Raw genomic sequence first — 18,551 nt, 5'->3', positions numbered from 1 at the left:
ACACAGGGACATGGCTCCTCTTCAGATCTATGGGAATGGTTGCAAGACGCTTCTCTTTTCCTAAATTCAGGCGAGTGCCGGAACTCAGCCCAACCAATAGAAAGATCTGCCCCGACCCCCACTCGACAGTGTCCACTGTGGGCAAGCTCATGGATACACTTTAGACACACCGAAACCAGTATGTCGATTGGGACCAGACAGTCCCAGTACCAACCGACTACCTGGCTTCCAACCCACATGACTTACACTAGCCTGTGAAAAGCACAGCTTTCCCGGCCAAAAATTGGGTTGGGAGCGGAGGGGGGAGTGGGGTGTGTGTGTGTGGGGGAGAGGGGGTGAGGGTGTGGTGGTGTGTGCGTCAGATTGGCAAGTGGGGGTTTTGACTCTTGCCTGCCCGTTGGATAAGAAGAGGACCCCTGCATCCATTCAAGAGAGATCCTGGAAGAAGCCTAAAGGAGCCAAGTATCCTGTCCATCTGCACGACATGTAAGTAGACAGTGGATCCGTTGGAAGAAGGCCTGACAACCACCTTCTGCTGCTGTCCTGGAAGAGCCCCATCTTGTAGGTGATATCCAGAAGTCCTGCAAGGGATGTTTGTTAATATGGATTTATGAACTCTGACCTGGTGGGCAGAGGTTCAGAAGGCCAGCCTAGTTTCTTGGAACAGGGTAACCTTTGGACAGGTCAGACCAATCAAGGTAGCTTTGGCAGCAGTCAAGACTAGGTCTCAGGAGGGGTGAGGGTGATCAAAAGTCCACAATGAGCACACACAGTAAAGGATACTACAAATTACTCTCAGTCAGGTGTATATATCAAAAATACATATACATTTATTAAATGCCCTTTAAAATCAAGCTCAAAGCAAATATCAGCAGTAATAACTAAACTAACACAACACTACTATTAAACATCTATACAGTCACAAATGGCCTAAAGGAACAGCACACAGTATGGGTCTACAAATTGTAAAGAAAGGGAGCATACAGTGCAAATATAATTTAGGCAGTCCTTCACGATTCAAACACTAACTGAGAGGCAGTGCAGTCCCTAGGATGTGTGGAGCCTTGCGCTCATAAGTACTTTCGGTGCTGGTGCACGCGATCATACGGTTAAGCCAAAACAGGGTCTCTTGCAGGGGATGTAGCAACTCAGAAAGGTGAGTGAGGCAGTGAAGAATAAGTTCCCTCTATTCAATGAGGGTCTCCCCAAGAGGACAGAACAGGATCCAAGAGTTGGGAATAGCTCGGTAGCACAGGCAACCTCGATAAAGAAGAGTGGCCCCCAGAGGACACTTGTGCGTAAAATTGATGGATGCGCCAGGAGCCACCGGTAAGGGTTGCAAGAACTCACCGACCCTCAGCTCACTGCGAACCAAACTTTGGCAGTCAAGTCCACTTCGGTCGCAGGTTCAAATCCTGCAGTTGCGCGGCTCTGCAGCTTTCAGGGGTTGCGTTCCAGGAATGATTCTGTGGCACGACAGTGGCGATTCTCTGCTCCTGATGAAGGGATCAGGCCAATTTCGCTGCAGCTTTCAGGGGTTGCGTTCCAGGAATGATTCTGTGGCACGACAGTGGCGATTCTCTGCTCCTGATGAAGGGATCAGGCCAATTCCGCTGCAGCGATTCTGAGGGCACAGAGGGGCACAGAAGCAAGGCACCCACAAAGTTTATCACCACAGCTGGGCGACACAGCGACCGTGTATGCTCAGGTTCAGGCATACTCTCCTAATTCCATACCTAGGAATGCTAGGCGTACAAAACTCAGTGGGAGAGTGCCTTATACCCGGAGCTTACAGTCTCCAAATGCTCAAGTGACAACTCGAGGCGGCGCTGGTTCCAGGGCAAAGGTCCTGTGCGAGCTGGTCAGTTCACTGGGTGGTCCAGGAACACTTCCAAAAAGGCTTGCTTACAGGTTAAGTTGGAGGTGCCGAGAATAGTTAGTCCCACTATTCTTCCAATGGATCGAAGCGCCTTTGCAGACTTTCTAGGTTCAATCCGAAACAGGGGGTCCAACGGGACAGCGGGCTCAGAGTGCCAAACCTTCCAGAGGGTCGCCAGCAGATCCTCAGCTCTGCTTCTTGGTCTCAGGATACTTGGCTCCTTTACTAAGTTCGTTGTGAACTCAAGAGATCGACCTGAAATTGGTCTCTTATCCAGAATCTCCTTTGCGCAAAAATGAAGAGGACACAATGAGAGATCTGCTCACATACAGCCATCCCAAATGTGGACCAATCATGGACCACAGTGGTTCCAGTCATTCCAAGCACACCAGATACACTGGCACCCAGGATATCTATTGGAACTAGAAAATCCAGCCCACATCCTGGGCGCGCGCGCACACACACAAGGCATGCAGAAGCCTGCAAAAGCTTTGGTTTGCGCAGGGTCTGCATAACCAAATAAGGAATTTCCCAGGGTCTGCTCGACATGGGGAAGGCAAAGGGACAAGATCGACAAAGGAACGAACAAAGGACCTTGTGGCCTGGCCATTTTAGGCACTGGCCACTGTCCTGGGCAACACGCGGTATTGACCATAGAAAAGGGTTAAAAATACATGAAAAGTAACAGCTGCCACCAGCTCTGTCCAGGGCACATTTGTACATTTACTGAAAAATCCTTTGAGGGTGTCTAGGGACTTAAAAATGAAAAGGCGAACCCAGTGCACTGTACTGTAAGGTACTTTGTGCACTGACAAAACTGCTCAGAGTAGGACTGGAAAAAGCATTAGTACTCCAATTGCTACCAAAAAGGTACATTGTGCTACTATTGGGTTACAACGGGTACAGACGTTTTTATCGCAATAGTGGGGAACCACAAACTAAGGTACAGCTAACACCACCCTTTTTAACAAAACCGGATTAGGGTGATACAATCTCCCTAGGGCCAAGATGGGGTGCTTAAAACACACTGCTATACAAAGTCATATGAGCTACCATACTACCATATAGTAACTAAGGGTTAGATTGGCATTGAGACTCCAGGAGAAGTCGTATTAACCACAAAATTATGTCAACGATCCAAAAAAAAAAAACGAATGGGTAAAAACAAATGTTTTAGAGGTTTTATAGTATGTTACAGAAGTACCCCAAAAGGGGAATTCTGCAACAGCACTAAACAGAAATGTCGTGGCAAACGTAATTGGGTGCTTGCCTTTATGGGAGATAGCTTGAACCTGCCAACAAAAGTTGTACATTCTTCCAGAAGAATGGAGATCTAGAAATTGGTGGGTGTACAGGACAGTGCTTCGAGAAATCTGAGCAAGACAGATCAAATATAACAGACATACCAATTTTCAAAGACTTTGGGAGATGACGTAATAAAATAAGCATTTTGACGATTTAGTCAGATTGTCCATTGCTACATCAGCAAAAGTTAGTTTAAAACATGACAGGCATAATAGGGGAACAGGCAAACTGGGCTGCCTACAGAAGAAAATATTCATGCTGTTTTATCAAAGTTTAGTCAATTAATCATTCATCTGTTATCAATTGTTAAACAGTTATGGCATTACAGATTACGCTTTCAGGAATGTAGTAAATATTTTTCACTGATTGTATTTTTGAGCACAAGCAGCAATTTTTTATGTGGCAAGATGCACAGCAATTGAGACATTCCAATATCAAAGGAACAGTATAAATATTAGCGTTTAGGAGAATACATGACTATGATTAAATTGCATAACTTTCCAATGACAAATTTAAAGAATATATTTTAATACTTGCAGCATATCCACTCTTACCATGCAAGCCTCCATTAGAGCAGTGTGCATTTCATCGGTTTTATGCTCCTGATCTGCACCTGCTGCTAACAAAAACCTTACCATTTCCAAATGCCCTGCAAAAAAATGAAGAAAAAAAAACGTTACTTTCACAACGTAGAGGATGTTGGAAAAGTGCAGATTTATAGGAGGCAAGTTTTCAAGCTAGTATGAATAATAAAACATTGGACAGGCCACCATCTTTTAAAAAGTAGCATCCATGGCAAGTCCAAAAAGCGAAATCTCAAATTTCCCTACAATTCTATATTCTTGCAATGGTTCACAATACAAGTTAACACCATTCTTTTAATCCATGCAAACGAGAATCAATTTTAGGTTGTGATACTTTATTTTTAGGGCCTTGCTTATGTATTTTTCATACTAATAGTCTGGCAAAAAATGATCACATGCACTACGAGGGAAGGAGGTCAAAGGGGGCCGAGAGTGGTGCTGGTTAGGGAGGGTTTTCGTTGGTGGGGGTGTGAAGCGAGCAATTCAAATTAGACCAAAATGCACTGTTGGTGAGGTACTGTGGGCGACAGGCTTGCTACAAAGAAAAATTGATCCCAGATACTTGCACAATAAAATACACCACACGCTATGCTGTACAAATATGAATACATGTATTTGGTATTAGCATATGATATGATATGGCATTTATAACATGGCTATACACAAGTGTTTCAAGGCCCGGCAAGGAAGGGGGAACAGAGAGAAGACAGACAGCTATCCTACTAGGCCGAGTCATTCAGATCGCGCAAGAGCAGGGGATATGCATTAGCATATGTTGCTAAGGAAACAGTAAAGGGATGAGGCATTTGTTCTAATTCACTCCTGGACATAAAAAAAATGCAGAATAACCAAACAGCTGGTCTCAGTTCATCTAGAGAAATACAAAGAACATACACACTAGTAATTACTGTAACACTAATACTTTGTATTTATATAGCCAAACCTAGAAAGGAATCAACAAAGCGCTGTACAAGTAATTTGGGGTTAACAGACAACGTGGGGGAGCAGGGATAACAGATTATAGCTATGATAACCCATACTACAGTGATGGTATATACCTAGGAATAGCAGGTCTGAAGTGTCCCTATAGTATTCCCTAAGGAAAGGGGTCTTGAGTTGGTCCCTGAACACCAGGATTGTTCCAGATTGCAGCTGAGATGGTGTTACAGTAGGCTGGGAATAGCAGAGAAGGCTGGTTACCTTGTTTTCTCTTTGCTTGCCAGTTTAGCCTCAAACCTTGCAATGGTCTGGATCCTAGAGAAGTATCAGGTAAGTATGCGAGCACTGACCTTAGGTCCAGAAACTAGCAATGGATGAAACTACTCGTAGCCCAGAGAATACTAGAGGTATCTATAATGAGATCGAACCTGGGGTAGAAAACAAATTGTTCTCAGCTTGAGAGCAATGCGCAGAATCAAGTTTGAAGGTGTCGCACATACAGCAGCAGAAACGAGGAGCTAGGCTGAAGCTGATGCAGGGAGTAGCCAGGAGCTTGTTGTTAGGCAGGTCACAAGCGAACAAGGATCACAGAATCGGAGGAAGCAGAAGCGAATTAACACCTTGCGCTCTTTGACGGTCTTTAAGGTTGATGTGCAGGTTTGACTCCGATGGAGACCAATGACCGCTGATTTTCGGATCATTGGCGTGGGCTCCAGACCCAGTGGGTGTAGCGTCCGTCATTACTGTGATCTCCGGCCATGGTTGCCAAAAGGGTTCTCCTTCAGAATGTTGTCCTTGCAGGCCCACCACAGAAGGTGAGACTCAAAATCTGAAAGAGGTCTGACATCCTCCCTGAGAATTGGGACCACTGTGTTCTGAGAGCCCACTGAAGGGATCTAATTCTCAGGCGAGCCTTTGGCACCAGAATAATGCAGGATGTCATGAGACTGAGCAACCTCAAAAAAGTCGAAGGCCGGAAGACACTGGGAATTCTGAAATTTAATCAGCCAATCGTGCAGGTAGGGGTAGATGTGAATCCCCCCCTCTCCTGAGACTTACTGCCACCACTGCCATTAACCAGGGCGGAGATCAGCCCGAATGGCATAACTCGAAATTGATAATGAGAACAACCAATGGCGAACCTCAGGTACTTCAAATGCTTGTGATAGATTGGCTGGGGTGAAATGAGAGCAAGCATCCTGATGGTCCAACGATATCATCCAATCCTGGAGCTGGAGGGCATGAAAGATCTGAGAATGTGTGACCATCATGAACTTGTCCTTCCTGAGTAACTTATTCAAGTATCTCCAGTCCAAAATCGGTCTCAGTCCTTCGCCTTTCTTGAGGATTAGGAAATCGGGATAATACCATCCTCTGTTCCTCTCCATCACAGGTACTGATTCTATAGCACCTTTCTCTAGCAGGGTCAACGTTTCCTGCAAAAGGAATGGATCTGGACATTTAGCAAATGGTTTCCAGGTGTATGATCCAGAGGACTTTGTATAAAGAGGAGGCAGTAACCCTGGAATACTGTTTCTAGTGCCCATGGTTCTGAAGTAATACCTCGCCACTCTTTCAGATGCTGTGATAGTCTGCCTCCCACCGGGGTGTCGGGAGTCAATATGTTGAGTGGATTTGAGGCGAATGTAGCAGCAGCTGATGGTAAAGACGGAGCTGCTTGGGCGGGCTTTCCCTCGTCCACCACAAGGGAATCGTCTGTCCTTTTTGACCAGCCTATCCTCTCGCTCTTCCAACTGAGGAGTAGTAGCGAAAAGACCTACCCCTCCAAGATGATCTACTGGGGTGAAATGTCTGTAGCTGCCTGACTGCGGCACTTAAGAACTGAGGTCTGCAGCTTTTGAAGTCTTTGGTCAGCCTTTTTTCCCAAAAAATTGGGAGCTGTCAAAGGGCATGTTAAGTAGTCTGGATTGTACATCAGGTGCAAATCCTGCAACCACGCAAATCTGCGTAGGACGGTGCTTGCTGTCAGCAGTGCCTACACCTGATTACAGAGACTCACACATGGCCTCCTTGTCCTCCCTGATCATGTTCATGAAGCCGTCTCTTTACTCACCCTCATGGATGTGATCAGCCGCCTTCGCTATGCAGTCCCACACAGTGCATGTAAACTTTGCAAGGGCACATGTGGAATTAGCAGACTTTAAAGCCATGCTGCTAGCAGAAAAGACTTCCTTTGCCGAAGAATCACTGTCATCCCAATGAGGGGGTTTGGTTGAGTACGCAGCTTGCTTGGAGGAAAATGTAGCTGCTTGTTCGACAAGGCTTTTTCCGGAGTTGGATGTATTGACAGGTAGCCAGGGTCGCTATAGAATGGCCTGTATTTTTGTGTCAGATTTTTGTTAACTCACGGGCTGGACTCTGGAGCGTACCAGTTAGCCGCAACCTTTTTTTTGCAGTGCCACATGGAATGGTAATAGAAGGTCATATTGAGAACCTTTGTCCAATAGGTCAGTCAGGTCGTCTTTTTCAAAAGCAGGATACTCCATCCTAGGAATTCCACCACTCTGGACATCAGTCTTCTGTAAAATGAATCTGCATGATCAGCCGGGGCTGGTTTCCCAAAATTTTGTTCTGGGAAGATGTCTACCGTACAACCTGTTTGTAGGGTGTCATGTAGTTCCCTAACCCTGGTCTCTTCTGAAATGAAACATTCAGGCAGGTTAGTATTTTTTTTGTTGTAATACTTGGGGAGTATCCATTAGAGACCACATGGAGGGCCATCACCTGAGATTTCATAGCCCTTTAGGATCTAAAGTAATCCTTTTTAGGTAACGGTTTAAAAACCTTTTCCTGGCGTCGAAGAATGTACCATCAGCGTCAATGTTTTATTTATCAGCATCAATGGTGTTGACGGCTTGACTTTGGCCTTGTGCTTCGAGGGACTTGACCCTCGACTCAACGGTTTCTTCAATGATTTCTTATCTCGAGTACTCCAAGATTCTCGAGTAGTCTTAGGCTTCTTTCCCGGTCTAGAGGGCACACAGAGTTTTAACTTGGCCTCATGCTCGTCATCGACCTTAGCATGGGCACTTTTCTTGTGCTTCGAGGAGGACAGGGCCTGATCCTCGAAGATTTTGCAGATCTTCTTCCTATAGAGTTCCCACTCCTCGAAGAAAGATTTTGTTGGGCAGACTATGCTCCTTGATGAAGAAGGTGAACTATGCCTTCTCGTCAACTTTTTCAATGAAGACATGGAGTGTCTGCTCCTCGAATGGGGCCGTTTTTAAAATCATTTTAAAATCATTTTTTAGGAGGAGAAGAAATCGCTCGGCTCATGGAATGACCCAAATTTAGATAGAGTGGACAGGGATTTGGGGACAATTCTACCCAATGACAGGTTAGCTGTGAGCACTTTCAAGGCCTTACCTGTCATCGACTGACAGGATCTATAGTCGTCGGTTACATGCTCGACGCCCAGGCACCAGATAAATATCTTACGCAGGTCGGTGATGGATATTTTGGTGCTGCATTTTGGCTACTTTTTGAAGCCCGCCTTTGAAGTCTTCAGAGGTGAAGCTGAGGCCACTTTCGATATGTTTTCAAAGAAAACTGAAGAGCGCAGTAATTCGTAAAGCAATCGAGGAAAAATGGAACTGAAGCCACCGGCACTGATACTCTATGGTTACGTCTGTCAAGATGGAAGTCCTCAGGGGACATCGAGTCGACCGGCTCGACGCACAGTGCCCTCTGCCGAGACATTTTTTTCCAAAGCAACTGAAGCTGAAAACAAAGATATAGATGAGGAATAGGTGGGAGGACACAATCTATTTGAAATAGTCGAACTTCTTTGTTCCCATTATGATGTGTGCAATAAATTATAAATTACTAAGCGTAGTGACTAATGTACTCTTAGTCCATAGTCCCCTTTCCTCCATACTGTATGGGTGGGAGACGGAACCTTTTACACCAGAAAAAACCTCCTTACCCTTTAAATTTAGAGGCGCGTGGGGGCGTGGCCCAGGGAGCATTGGCTGCCCTGACTCCGCCCTCCGGTGCCACACCTCAGTCCCCATTGACGCGTCAACAAGAGATTTAACATTGCCTAAATGACACCAGTATTATTAGGGGGGAGGTTGGTGGGACGTATGGAGGAAAGGGGACTATGGACCAAGAGTATGTTAGTCACTACGGTGAGTAACTTATAATTACTCTTATGTCCCCGTCCCCTTTCCTCCATACTGTATGGGCTATTACAACTGAAGGTAGCCCCAGGGTGGAGAGGAGACCCTCCTTAAGCAAATAGGTTCCTGAGAACCGCCTGTCCCAAAGCCGCATCAGATCTAGAGCCGGCATCCAAACAGTAATGCTTGCAGAAAGCCAAGGGAGAGGCCCAAGTGGCCACCCTGCTTATGACTTGCCAAGGGACATGGCACTGGAATGCGAGGACCGTTGCCTTGGCCCTGCCTGCGTGGGCATGCATGTTGGCCGGAAGCCGCTTGTGCTGGCCCTCGTATGCTTCCTTGATGGCAGAGACCATCCAGCGGGATATGGAGGCCTTATTGGCCCGATAGCCTGGCCTCGAGCCTCCAAAAATGACAGACCGTCCGACTTGCGGAAGCCCTTGGTCCTGTCCAAGTAGAATCTTAGGGCACGCCTGACATCCAGGCAGTGCAGCACTCTGTGCTTCATCCTTGGGATCGGGAAAGAACATAGGAAGGACTTTTTTTTCTTTCAAGTGAAATGCAGATGGAACCCTCGGTAGAAATGCCGGGTGTGTCCGCATGACTACCTTGTCCTTGTGAAAGGTGGTATATGGTTCAGAGGCGACCAGTGCCTGGATCTCGCTGACTCTGCGAGCCGAGGCAAGACCTACTAGTAAGACCGTCTTGATGGTGACCAGCCTAATGTCCACGGACGCCATTGGCTCGAATGGTTTGTGCACCAGGGCGCGCAAGACAATGTTAAGGTCCCACACAGGGTGTGGTCTCTTGATGGGCGGGTAGAGCCTAGCGGGACCAGTCAGATGTTTGACGATAGGGTTGGAGGAGGAAAAAGTGCCTTCCTCTGAGTTCCTGTTAGCCCAATGGCTGCAAGGTATGTGCGGCAGGTGTCCACCTGTACGTCCGAATGAGCGAGGTGCGCCGAAAAGGAGAGCATGTTCTACAAATTGCAGGCCAGGGGGTCAAATCCCCTGGAGTCTGCCCAGCGGAAGAATCTGGTCCATTTGCTTTTGTACTGGGCCCTGGTGGCTTTGCTCCTGGCGCATTGTATGATCTCCAGATTGGCCTGGGAGAGGCTAAGGTGCCCAAGTGTTACCTGCTCAGGGTCCATGCTGTGAGGGGTAGTTTCCCCTACTGCGCCAGAAGATGTGCTGGGCCCATCGGAAGGTGTATAGGGGACACCTACGAGAGGCTGAGGAGCCCCGAAAACCATGGCCTGGCCGGCCACCATGGACCTATCAGAATGATGACGAGTCTGTGAGACTCCTTGATCTTGCAAATTACCCTGTGGATCAGAGGAGTGGGCGGAAAGGCGTAGGCTTTCATGCTGGTCCACTGAAGGTGAAATGCGTCGCCCAGAGAGCCGGGGTCCTGACCTTGCCAGGATGTGAACTGGGGGCACTTCTTGTTGTGCCTCGGTGGCCAAGAAATCCACGGGGGGGAGACCCCACCTGTTGAAGATCTCCAGAATAACTAGGTCATTTGAGGAGGGGATCTGGTGCCTCCCTGCTGGTGGACGTAGTACATGCTGGTCGAGTTGTCTGTCTGGATGAGGACAACTTTTCCCTTGAGAAGTGGTAGGAATGCTCTGAGCGCTAGCCAGATGGCGTTCAGCTCCAACCAATTGATGTGGTATTCCTGCTCCTGTCAAGTCCAGGTGCCATTGACCGAGAGATCGTCCAGGGTGGCTCCCCAGCCCTCAAGCGAGGAGTCTGTGGTGATGGTGGCCGGCACAGAGGGCGGCCGAAAGGGCTTGCCCAACCGTAGGTTACAGTCCATGGACCGCCAAGTTAGGTCCGGTTAGAGAGATGGAGGAACGTTGATCATCTGGGATTGCGAACCCCGGCCCCGATTCCATGAGGCCGTGAAGTGCAGCTGAATCCTTTTCATCCTTAAGTCTTGTGTGCGGCACGGCTACCAGGACCGCTGCCAGTAGAGCCAGGAGATGTTGGTACCACCATGCCGAGGTCCCGTCTCTGCTGAAGAAGTGGGCAGAGACCCTTTTGATGGCCGAGGTTTTGTCTTCCAACGGGAAAACCCTCTTGAGCACGTGTTGTTCATAAGGGCATGGGAAGAGTGGGGAACCGCTTCCGGAGATGTAGCCCTGACGAGCCAGTCGTTGAGGTATGGGTAGATGTGGAGGCCCTGCACTGTGAGGAGGGCCTCCACAGCGTTCATGAGTCTGGTAAAGACACTGGGGGCCGGGTTGAGGCCAAATGGACAGACTTTGTATTGGAAATGGTAGCCCATGATCCAGAACCAGAGGAAAGAACAATGGGGCCGCCAAATCAGGATGTGTAGGTACGCGTCCTTCAGGTCCAGGGAGCACATCCAGTCTCCCCTGTCCAATGTCTCCGCCATAAAAGCTGGCTTAACCATCTTGAATTTTTGCAGGGGTAGGGCGAGGTTGAGGGTGGAAAGGGTCCAACACAACTCTCAAGCCCACCTGGTTCTTCTTCTGAATGGCGAAAATCCTGGAGTAGGAGCCAAAGCCTCGCTGGGAGACTGGGACTTCCTACACTGCCTGGCTCTCTGCGAGCGACCGGACCTCTGCCAAAAGAGTTGCTGTGCCAACCTGTGGGAGTGGAGGGAAGGAGGGGGGGGAAGAGGCTGGCATAGGAAAGTGATATCCCATGGATACTACAGAGAGGATCCAGGGTCCACGAAATTGACAGAATTGTGCATAGAGAGCAAGCCTGCCCCCAACCGGAGACACATGGACCCAAAGAGGCGCTTCATGCATGCTTTCCCTCTGAGGCGGACGCTGAGGAGGGAGGACTGGAAAAAGCCCTTACTCCCCCACGCCCCCTTTTGTTGTTTGTGCCGGTTCAGAGACGCGAGCGGTCCGGCTGCCTGGATCTGCGTTCCTGGAAGCCGCGGAACCCTCGATATGTATAACCCTTTTCCGAGCACTGTTGAGATTGGGTGTACGACTTGGGCATGGTCTTTGTAAGAATGGATAAAGACTTTGCCGTTTGTGATCTGTTCTTCTTGTCCAGCTCTTCGTCTGTAAAGGAGTGGAAGAGGGCCCCCCCCAACCACCTCGAACGGTAGATCTAGAATGTGCTCCTGGACATCTGGGTTGAATTTCGTTGCCTGGAGCCAGGCTGTTCTCCTCATGTCCGTGGCAAAGCAAATGGCACAGCCTGAGGTATCAATATGAGCCACTGTGGATTCCATGAGATCATGCGCCACGAGCTTGGCTTCCGCTAGCCCTTCCTTAAAGCGTGATTGGCACTGGGTGGGGAGTTCCGGGAGGAAGTCCGCAATTTCCCGCCATAACCGTTGGTTGGCGGCAGCCAGCATGGCATCTGCGCTAGCATGACGCAGGTGCAAGGAGGCGTTGGAGTAGATCTTCTTGCTGTATGCCTCCAAGATCTTCTCCTTGCCTAGCAGCGCCGCAGAGGAGGCGGAGGACGACTGAGGCTTGGAGTCAGCGATCACTGAGTGTGGCTGAGGATGGATGAAGAGCAAGAGTGAATCCCCCTCCATCTGCCGGTACTTGGCGTCCAGGCGTCGGTTGACCGGCTGGACTGAGTGGGGCTTGAGCCAACCCTTCTTGGCTAGGGAGACTACATCGGTTTGCAGTGGAATCCCTGTGTTGGCAGAGGGGCGTCTCGTGAGGACTTCAGCCCAGGTACTCCGCATGGCCAGCAAGACGTTCATGGAAGGGCCTGGCTGAGGATGGCGTGTCCGGATCCTCCTGCTCGTCTGTATCCAGTGGATCTTGAGGATCTTGGGAGGAGGAGGAGTAGATGGTGCCGGAGAGAGGCCAAAGAGGTGGCAGGGGGTACCGACAGGGTGACCGGGGGCTGCTGGAGCCGCTGCGTACCCTGACCATATGGACGTATGGGAAAGTTGCCCTGTGCAAATGAAGGGTAGAGTGTAGGCCACGTACCTGGTTGAGGCCAGACCGACCTTGACACTCGTTCTTCCCCGAATTCGTGGAATGGTGTCGGACGGGTGCCCCTTTCTGATGTGGCGGCCATTTTGTCGAGCTGCCTGCCATGTGTCTGCCACGTGTTGCTCAGCCCGCTGGGCCCAGCCTCATCCAAGACTCTTGCGTGCGGATCAAGAGGCCTACCTTGCTCATCCGACCTCGGCACGGTAGGTTTAACACCCTCGACCCGGGGGTCAGAGCTGCGTTTAGGCGCCCCCTCAGGACGTATTGCCAGTGATAAGGCGTAGCCCCCATCGGCCACTGTGCCAGTATAAGGGCGTAGCCCCTCCAGTGTAGGCCCGGTACAAGAACCTTCCGGTCCCTCAACACTGCGCCCAGGGGTCAGGGGGGTGGGTGGCGTCGATCCGAGGACCCCTTCACCCAAAGGCTGTTAGCTGTAGCAGCCTCGGTACACGTGTCGGTGGAAGGACCTGGCCAGTCCCTCCCGCGCGGGAGAGTCCCTGGGAAGGAGTCTCCCTTGCGGGGTGCGCTGGAAAATAGCCTGACCTTGGGCCTGGTTTGATGCTTCACAAAATTCTTGAGATCCTCTGGAGGCGACCTCTGGAAGAGCTCCCTCCACCTGGCCAGTCTGTTCTTCAGTGCCTTCGAGGACAGCGAGTCACACGCCGAACATGATTGCCAACCCTGGTCTGAGCCAAGGTAACGTAGGCAGAGGGTGTGGGGGTCTGAAGTTAGGAAGAGCCTGTTGCAGGATGGACACCTGCTGAACCCTGTAGAACTTGACACGCGCAGTGGAGGAGCATGACGCATGAGGACCGAGTACCTGAATGATAAAAAGACAAAAAAGACAAAGAAGAAGTATCCGCGCATGGAATTACATGGCCGAAGCCAAACCCAGCAGCGCTCGTGAATTTGGCTCGTTCCCGTCGACGCGGAACAGGGGACTGAGGTGTGGCGCTGGAGGGTGGAGTCAGGGCAGTGCATGCTCCCTGGGCCACGTGCCTCTAATTTTAAAGGGGAAGATTTTTTTTTGTTCTGCTGAAAAAGGTTCTGTCTCCCGTCCCATGGAAGGGACGCCCATACAGTATAGAGGGAAGGGGACGAAACGCAAGTATAGTATGTGCAATCCAGCGCCTCACCTCAGTCCCCCTTTTACGCGTTGGCCTGTTTAATAACTAACTGAATTTCAGGGGGGAGGCGTGAGAGTCGCATGGAGGAAAGGGGACTATGGACTAGGAGTAGGTTAGTCACTAGAGCGAGTAACTTAATTACTCCTACATCCCGTCCCTATTCCTCCATACTGTCCTTTGGGAGGAGAGTGGAAGTACACTATTAAGCAAATAGTTTCCTCAGTACTGTGTGGCAAAAAGCCATGTCCGACCTGGCACTGCTGTCCAAACAATAGTGTTTGCAGAATAATTATAAGTTACCCACAGTAGTGAACCAACTGTAGGCCACGTACCTGGTTGACACCAGTCCCACCTTGAAACACGTTCACCCGTCTGCTCTGTTCCTAGGAGTGGCATCGGACGAGTGTCCATGTTGTTTGGCATGGCGACCATTTTGTCGAGCTGCGTGCCAAGTGCCAAAGTCATGGTGCATGGCTTCCTGGGACCGGCCTCCTCCAAGACTCATGGTGGTGGAGCATGAGGCTTCCTCTGCACCTCAAGTCTAGGCCTAGAAGGCGTATTGCCCTCGGCTTTGCCACCGTAAGTGCTGCGTGCAGGCACCCCTCACACATTGAGCCGGTACTAGGGTGTTGCCCCTCAGGTGTACACCCAGTAAAATAACCTTGCGGTCCGTCAGCACTGATTCCGAAAGGATCCGACGACCGCTCGGCTGTGAGGCCGGTAGCTGGACTAGCCTAGGTGCATGTGCTGGTACTGGAACCAGAGAGGTTCCTTTCGCTTGGACGTTTCCTCAGGAAGGAGTCGCCCTGACAGGGTGCGATGGAAAATAGTGGCCCTCCTTTGGGCCTCGATCTCTCCTTGACAAAGTTTTTCAAGTCCTCTGTAGGCGATCTTTCCAAGAGCTCCCTCCACATAGCTAGCCTGTTCTTCAGTGCGCATGGAGTCAGTGCGTCGCACGAGGTACAACCTTGCCTGCCGTGGTCAGGGCCAAGGCGGCAAAGAGTGTGGGGGTCAGACGTAGGGAAGAACCCCTCACAGGCTGGACACCTGCTGAAGCCCTCTGAAGTCGACATATGCCGGGGAGAAGTGCAACGCCGGAGGACCAAGTACCTGAATGACAGAGAAGACAAAAAGATAAAAGGAGAAGAATTCGGGAAAGAGCACGTGGTATTACATGGCTGAAGCCAAACCCAGGGGAGCAGGTGAAATCGGCCCGTTCCTGTGACGCGGAAAAGGGCACTGAGGAGTGGCGCTGGTGGGCGTAGTCAGGTTAGCGCATGCTCTCGGGGCCGCACCCTGCACACCTCTAAATTGAATGGGGAAGAAGATTCTTTTCTGTTCACAAGGGATCCGTCTCTCGTCCATTGGAAGGGACGCCCATGCAGTATGGAGGAAAGGGGGCGGGACATAAGAGTAGGTCCAGAATACACTCCTGGACGTCTGTGTTGAACTTTGTATCCCGGAGCTCTGCGTGTCATGTCAGTGGCTATCCACCAATTGGTCATGAAGGCTTTAGCTGACAACACATCTGCATCATCCTCCTCGTCTGCATCTTGCCGGTCCTGGGTGTCACCCAAGGACAGATGTGCTATGCTTTGATCCTCACCCATTGTTGGTTGAGCCACTGCTGAGTCATCTCCCATACTAAGCTGTCCCACTGGAGCCTCACCGTACTCTGTACTATGGGGATTGCACTTGGTTGAGGATGCACAAGTATGTGAACTGGCGCTTGCTTGTGCACCATAGGTTGCATAGGTGCCTGCGGCAGCACTTCCTTTATGAGAACCTTTAATAACCCTGACATCTGTTGTGTGATGGAAGGAGGCCTGCTGGGCCCTTTCCAAGCCTGCATAGAACATGATTCTGTGTACCTTACTGACATCAATGGCACAGGGTATGCTGTACACCAGGGTGTTTGGTGCATGTGCATGGAAGAGGAAGACCATTCAAACCTTGGGGTAAAATCAGGCCTGTATATAGAGGTGTTGGTCCTTGCATGCCCTCAGAAGCGCCACCTCATGCGCCCACAGGAATGTACGGGAAATGTGAGTCTGGCGCAGTGACTGTACAAGTAGGCTTCTTACTGACCTCGGCAGGTGTAAACGTGGTAGGTTTACCACCCTCTGGCTTGGAGCCCGGTAGTGCTTATGTGTGAAGGCGCCCCCTCGGGCCTGGTGCCTGTGCAATGTCCCTCTGGGATAGCACCGGTGTGAGAAACTTGCAAAGGCCCTCAGTCAAGGACTGGGTAGGATTCTGTAATCCATTGGCAAGTGGGGCTAGCTGCAAGAGCTTCGGGTCCTTGATTGGGACCAGGATCAGCATGATTGATTGATTGTTCATTTGTATAGTGCCTATACACAACGTGTTTCAAAGCGCTTCAAGGAGGGAGGGAACATGGGAGAATACAATTACATTCTTACAATGCCCTTGAAACAATTCAGAATGTGAAAAATAACTATCCTAATCAGCCTGTCGACATTTCAGATAGTGCAAGTATAAGGAACAATTAAGGAGAAGAAGGGAAGGGGAAAAACAAACCAGCAGTAACATTACTATGCCTGACGACAATTGATGTGGTGCTTGAGTATACAAGAGGAGGGGGATGGGGGGTGTGGAGTGAGAGGGCGTGGAGCAAAACAAGTGATTATCATAAAAAGTCAGTCAACAATTCACAGTAGTGCGGGGGAGGAGAAGACAAGGAGGGAAGGGGGGATAGACAAGCTGCTATCAAAGGTCACGGGACAAATGATAAGAGTAAGTGCTATGGACAAAAAAAGGGGGCGGGGTGAGGGCAGGTGGCTGCAAACAGACAGTCGGCTACGATTACTATGCCTGACGGCAATTGGGGTAATGCTGGAGATTTACATGAGGAGTGAAGGGGTGGGAAGGAGCGAGTATGGGGTGGTCATAGGGGTGAGGGAGCACAAAGACGGTCACAAGGGGCAAGGGGGTGGGTGGGGAGCGCTGAGACGGTCATTGGGCGAAAAGGGGGGCGCAAGACAGACATGGGGGGCAGAGACTGTACGAGTAGGCTTCTTACTGCCCTCAGGCAGGTGTAGACCTGGTAGGCGTACTGCCCTCTGGCTTGTGCCCAGTAGTGCTTATGTGTGAAGGCGCCCTTTCGGGCTTAGTGCCAGTACAATGTCCCTCTGGGATACCACCGGTGACAGAACCCCCTTAGGGTCACACTTGAATTCCCCTTAGTGTGATCCCTCACACTAAGGGGAGTCCAAGGAAAGGAATCCACCTTGCGTGCCATAAAGGACTGTCTTGACGAGCAAAATCATTCAGCTGCACCAAAGTGTCTATTACCAAATGTCTATCATTTTCTTCCCTTTGGATCCAGAAGATTTTTAGTGAATCCAACGATCACAGGGCTACATATTTGACCCTACGTCTGCATCACATCAAGTGCTCATAGAGTTGGCTATTGTAGCCCAGAACAATTTACCACTATTAGTCTTAGTAGCAAAAAGCAGTTCTTCATGTACGATTGAAAACATTCTGCTTTCTTTGATTAATTGTACGTTTATATTCAGTATATAGTTTGTTAACAAGCTCTAAATCTGTATGGGGTGGATTTTGCAAGACCAGATTCAACCGCCTCTGCACTCCTAGTAATACTATAATTACTGCCCCAATAAATCAAATGACTCAGTTTTAAAATCTTTAGTTGTCACAAATTGGACAATTGCCTGACAAATCCCTCCAATAGGTGAATTTGACATCTTTGTCTAGCAGTAAATTCCCTTAAGACTAGAACAAGGGTGGCATACATCTTTCGAATTTAGTGGCCTTATCTATTTTTATCCATGTTTATCAGGACAGAAAGAAACCATGGTAACATTATAAACCTTCTGAAAAACATATCTAATAGGAAGGGCAAAACAGGGGGGTTGGGGGGCCTGGGAAGGGCAGTTAAAAGAACAGGGGATGTGAATGCCCTCTGCTCTACGAACCACTTACAACAACTACGAAAAATTTAAAATCCTCTGCATTGACCACAAGGCTTTCTGGGGCCTGGGTCCAAAATACCTCAAACTATCCCTCCGTAAATACCTCCCGTCTCGAGCCCTTCGCTCTTCTACTTCTAACTCTGTTATTTTTCAAAGAAACGAGCAAGGGGCAGATCTCGGTCTTCGGCTGGGGCCCTCCCTTTGGAACAGCCTCCCGAACACCTTGAAACTTGAGGAGAACCATCTCCGGTTCCGGAAACACCTCAAGACCTTCCTCTTCGCTTCTGCCTTTACCCCTCTTCTGCCCTGTTGATCTGCCTCTCTCTCGCAGCACTGTGCACCTTGCCTGCCGCGAGAGAGAGGTCCAGGTACCTGCTCACCATGCCTCCCTCCTGCATTGCCTCCGGGCCACCCCTGGCACTGGGATCTGGGATCTGTATCCATACAGTCCTCCACTCCCCTTCTGCACTGATCAGATATTTCCCATCTGACTAATCATGCACTTACCACTTGCTGGCTGCACTACCTTTTTCACTGCATTTATCCATTTCACTTATTTATTCTTGTCTCTTCTTTGTCTGCCCTTTCCACTTCTCCCCTTCCGCGCACTTCCCCCTTCCATGCAATTGCGCGTTCTTAATGTCATTGGGCCTAGTAAGACAGCTATTTTTGTTCT

At 49.7% G+C, this 18,551-nt stretch overlaps 1 protein-coding gene across 17 annotated transcripts in view; it reads right to left on the bottom strand.

Moving 5' to 3' along the window:
• Positions 1-18,551, bottom strand: part of ANKRD17 (ankyrin repeat domain 17) — a 2,430,147-nt gene that overhangs the window by 2,017,626 nt on the left and 393,970 nt on the right. For all 17 annotated transcript variants that reach the window (XM_069630806.1, XM_069630790.1, XM_069630801.1 and 14 more), the window contains exon 7: positions 3,739-3,833. In XM_069630806.1, the coding sequence (XP_069486907.1) occupies positions 3,739-3,833 (95 nt within the window). The remainder of the gene's footprint in view (positions 1-3,738; positions 3,834-18,551) is intronic.

Source organism: Ambystoma mexicanum, chromosome 6q (assembly GCF_040938575.1).
Source record: "Ambystoma mexicanum isolate Mex_15411 chromosome 6q, UKY_AmexF1_1, whole genome shotgun sequence".
In the NCBI taxonomy this organism is placed as follows: Eukaryota; Metazoa; Chordata; class Amphibia; order Caudata; family Ambystomatidae; genus Ambystoma; species Ambystoma mexicanum.
This window is presented reverse-complemented; position numbering and strand designations above follow the sequence as displayed.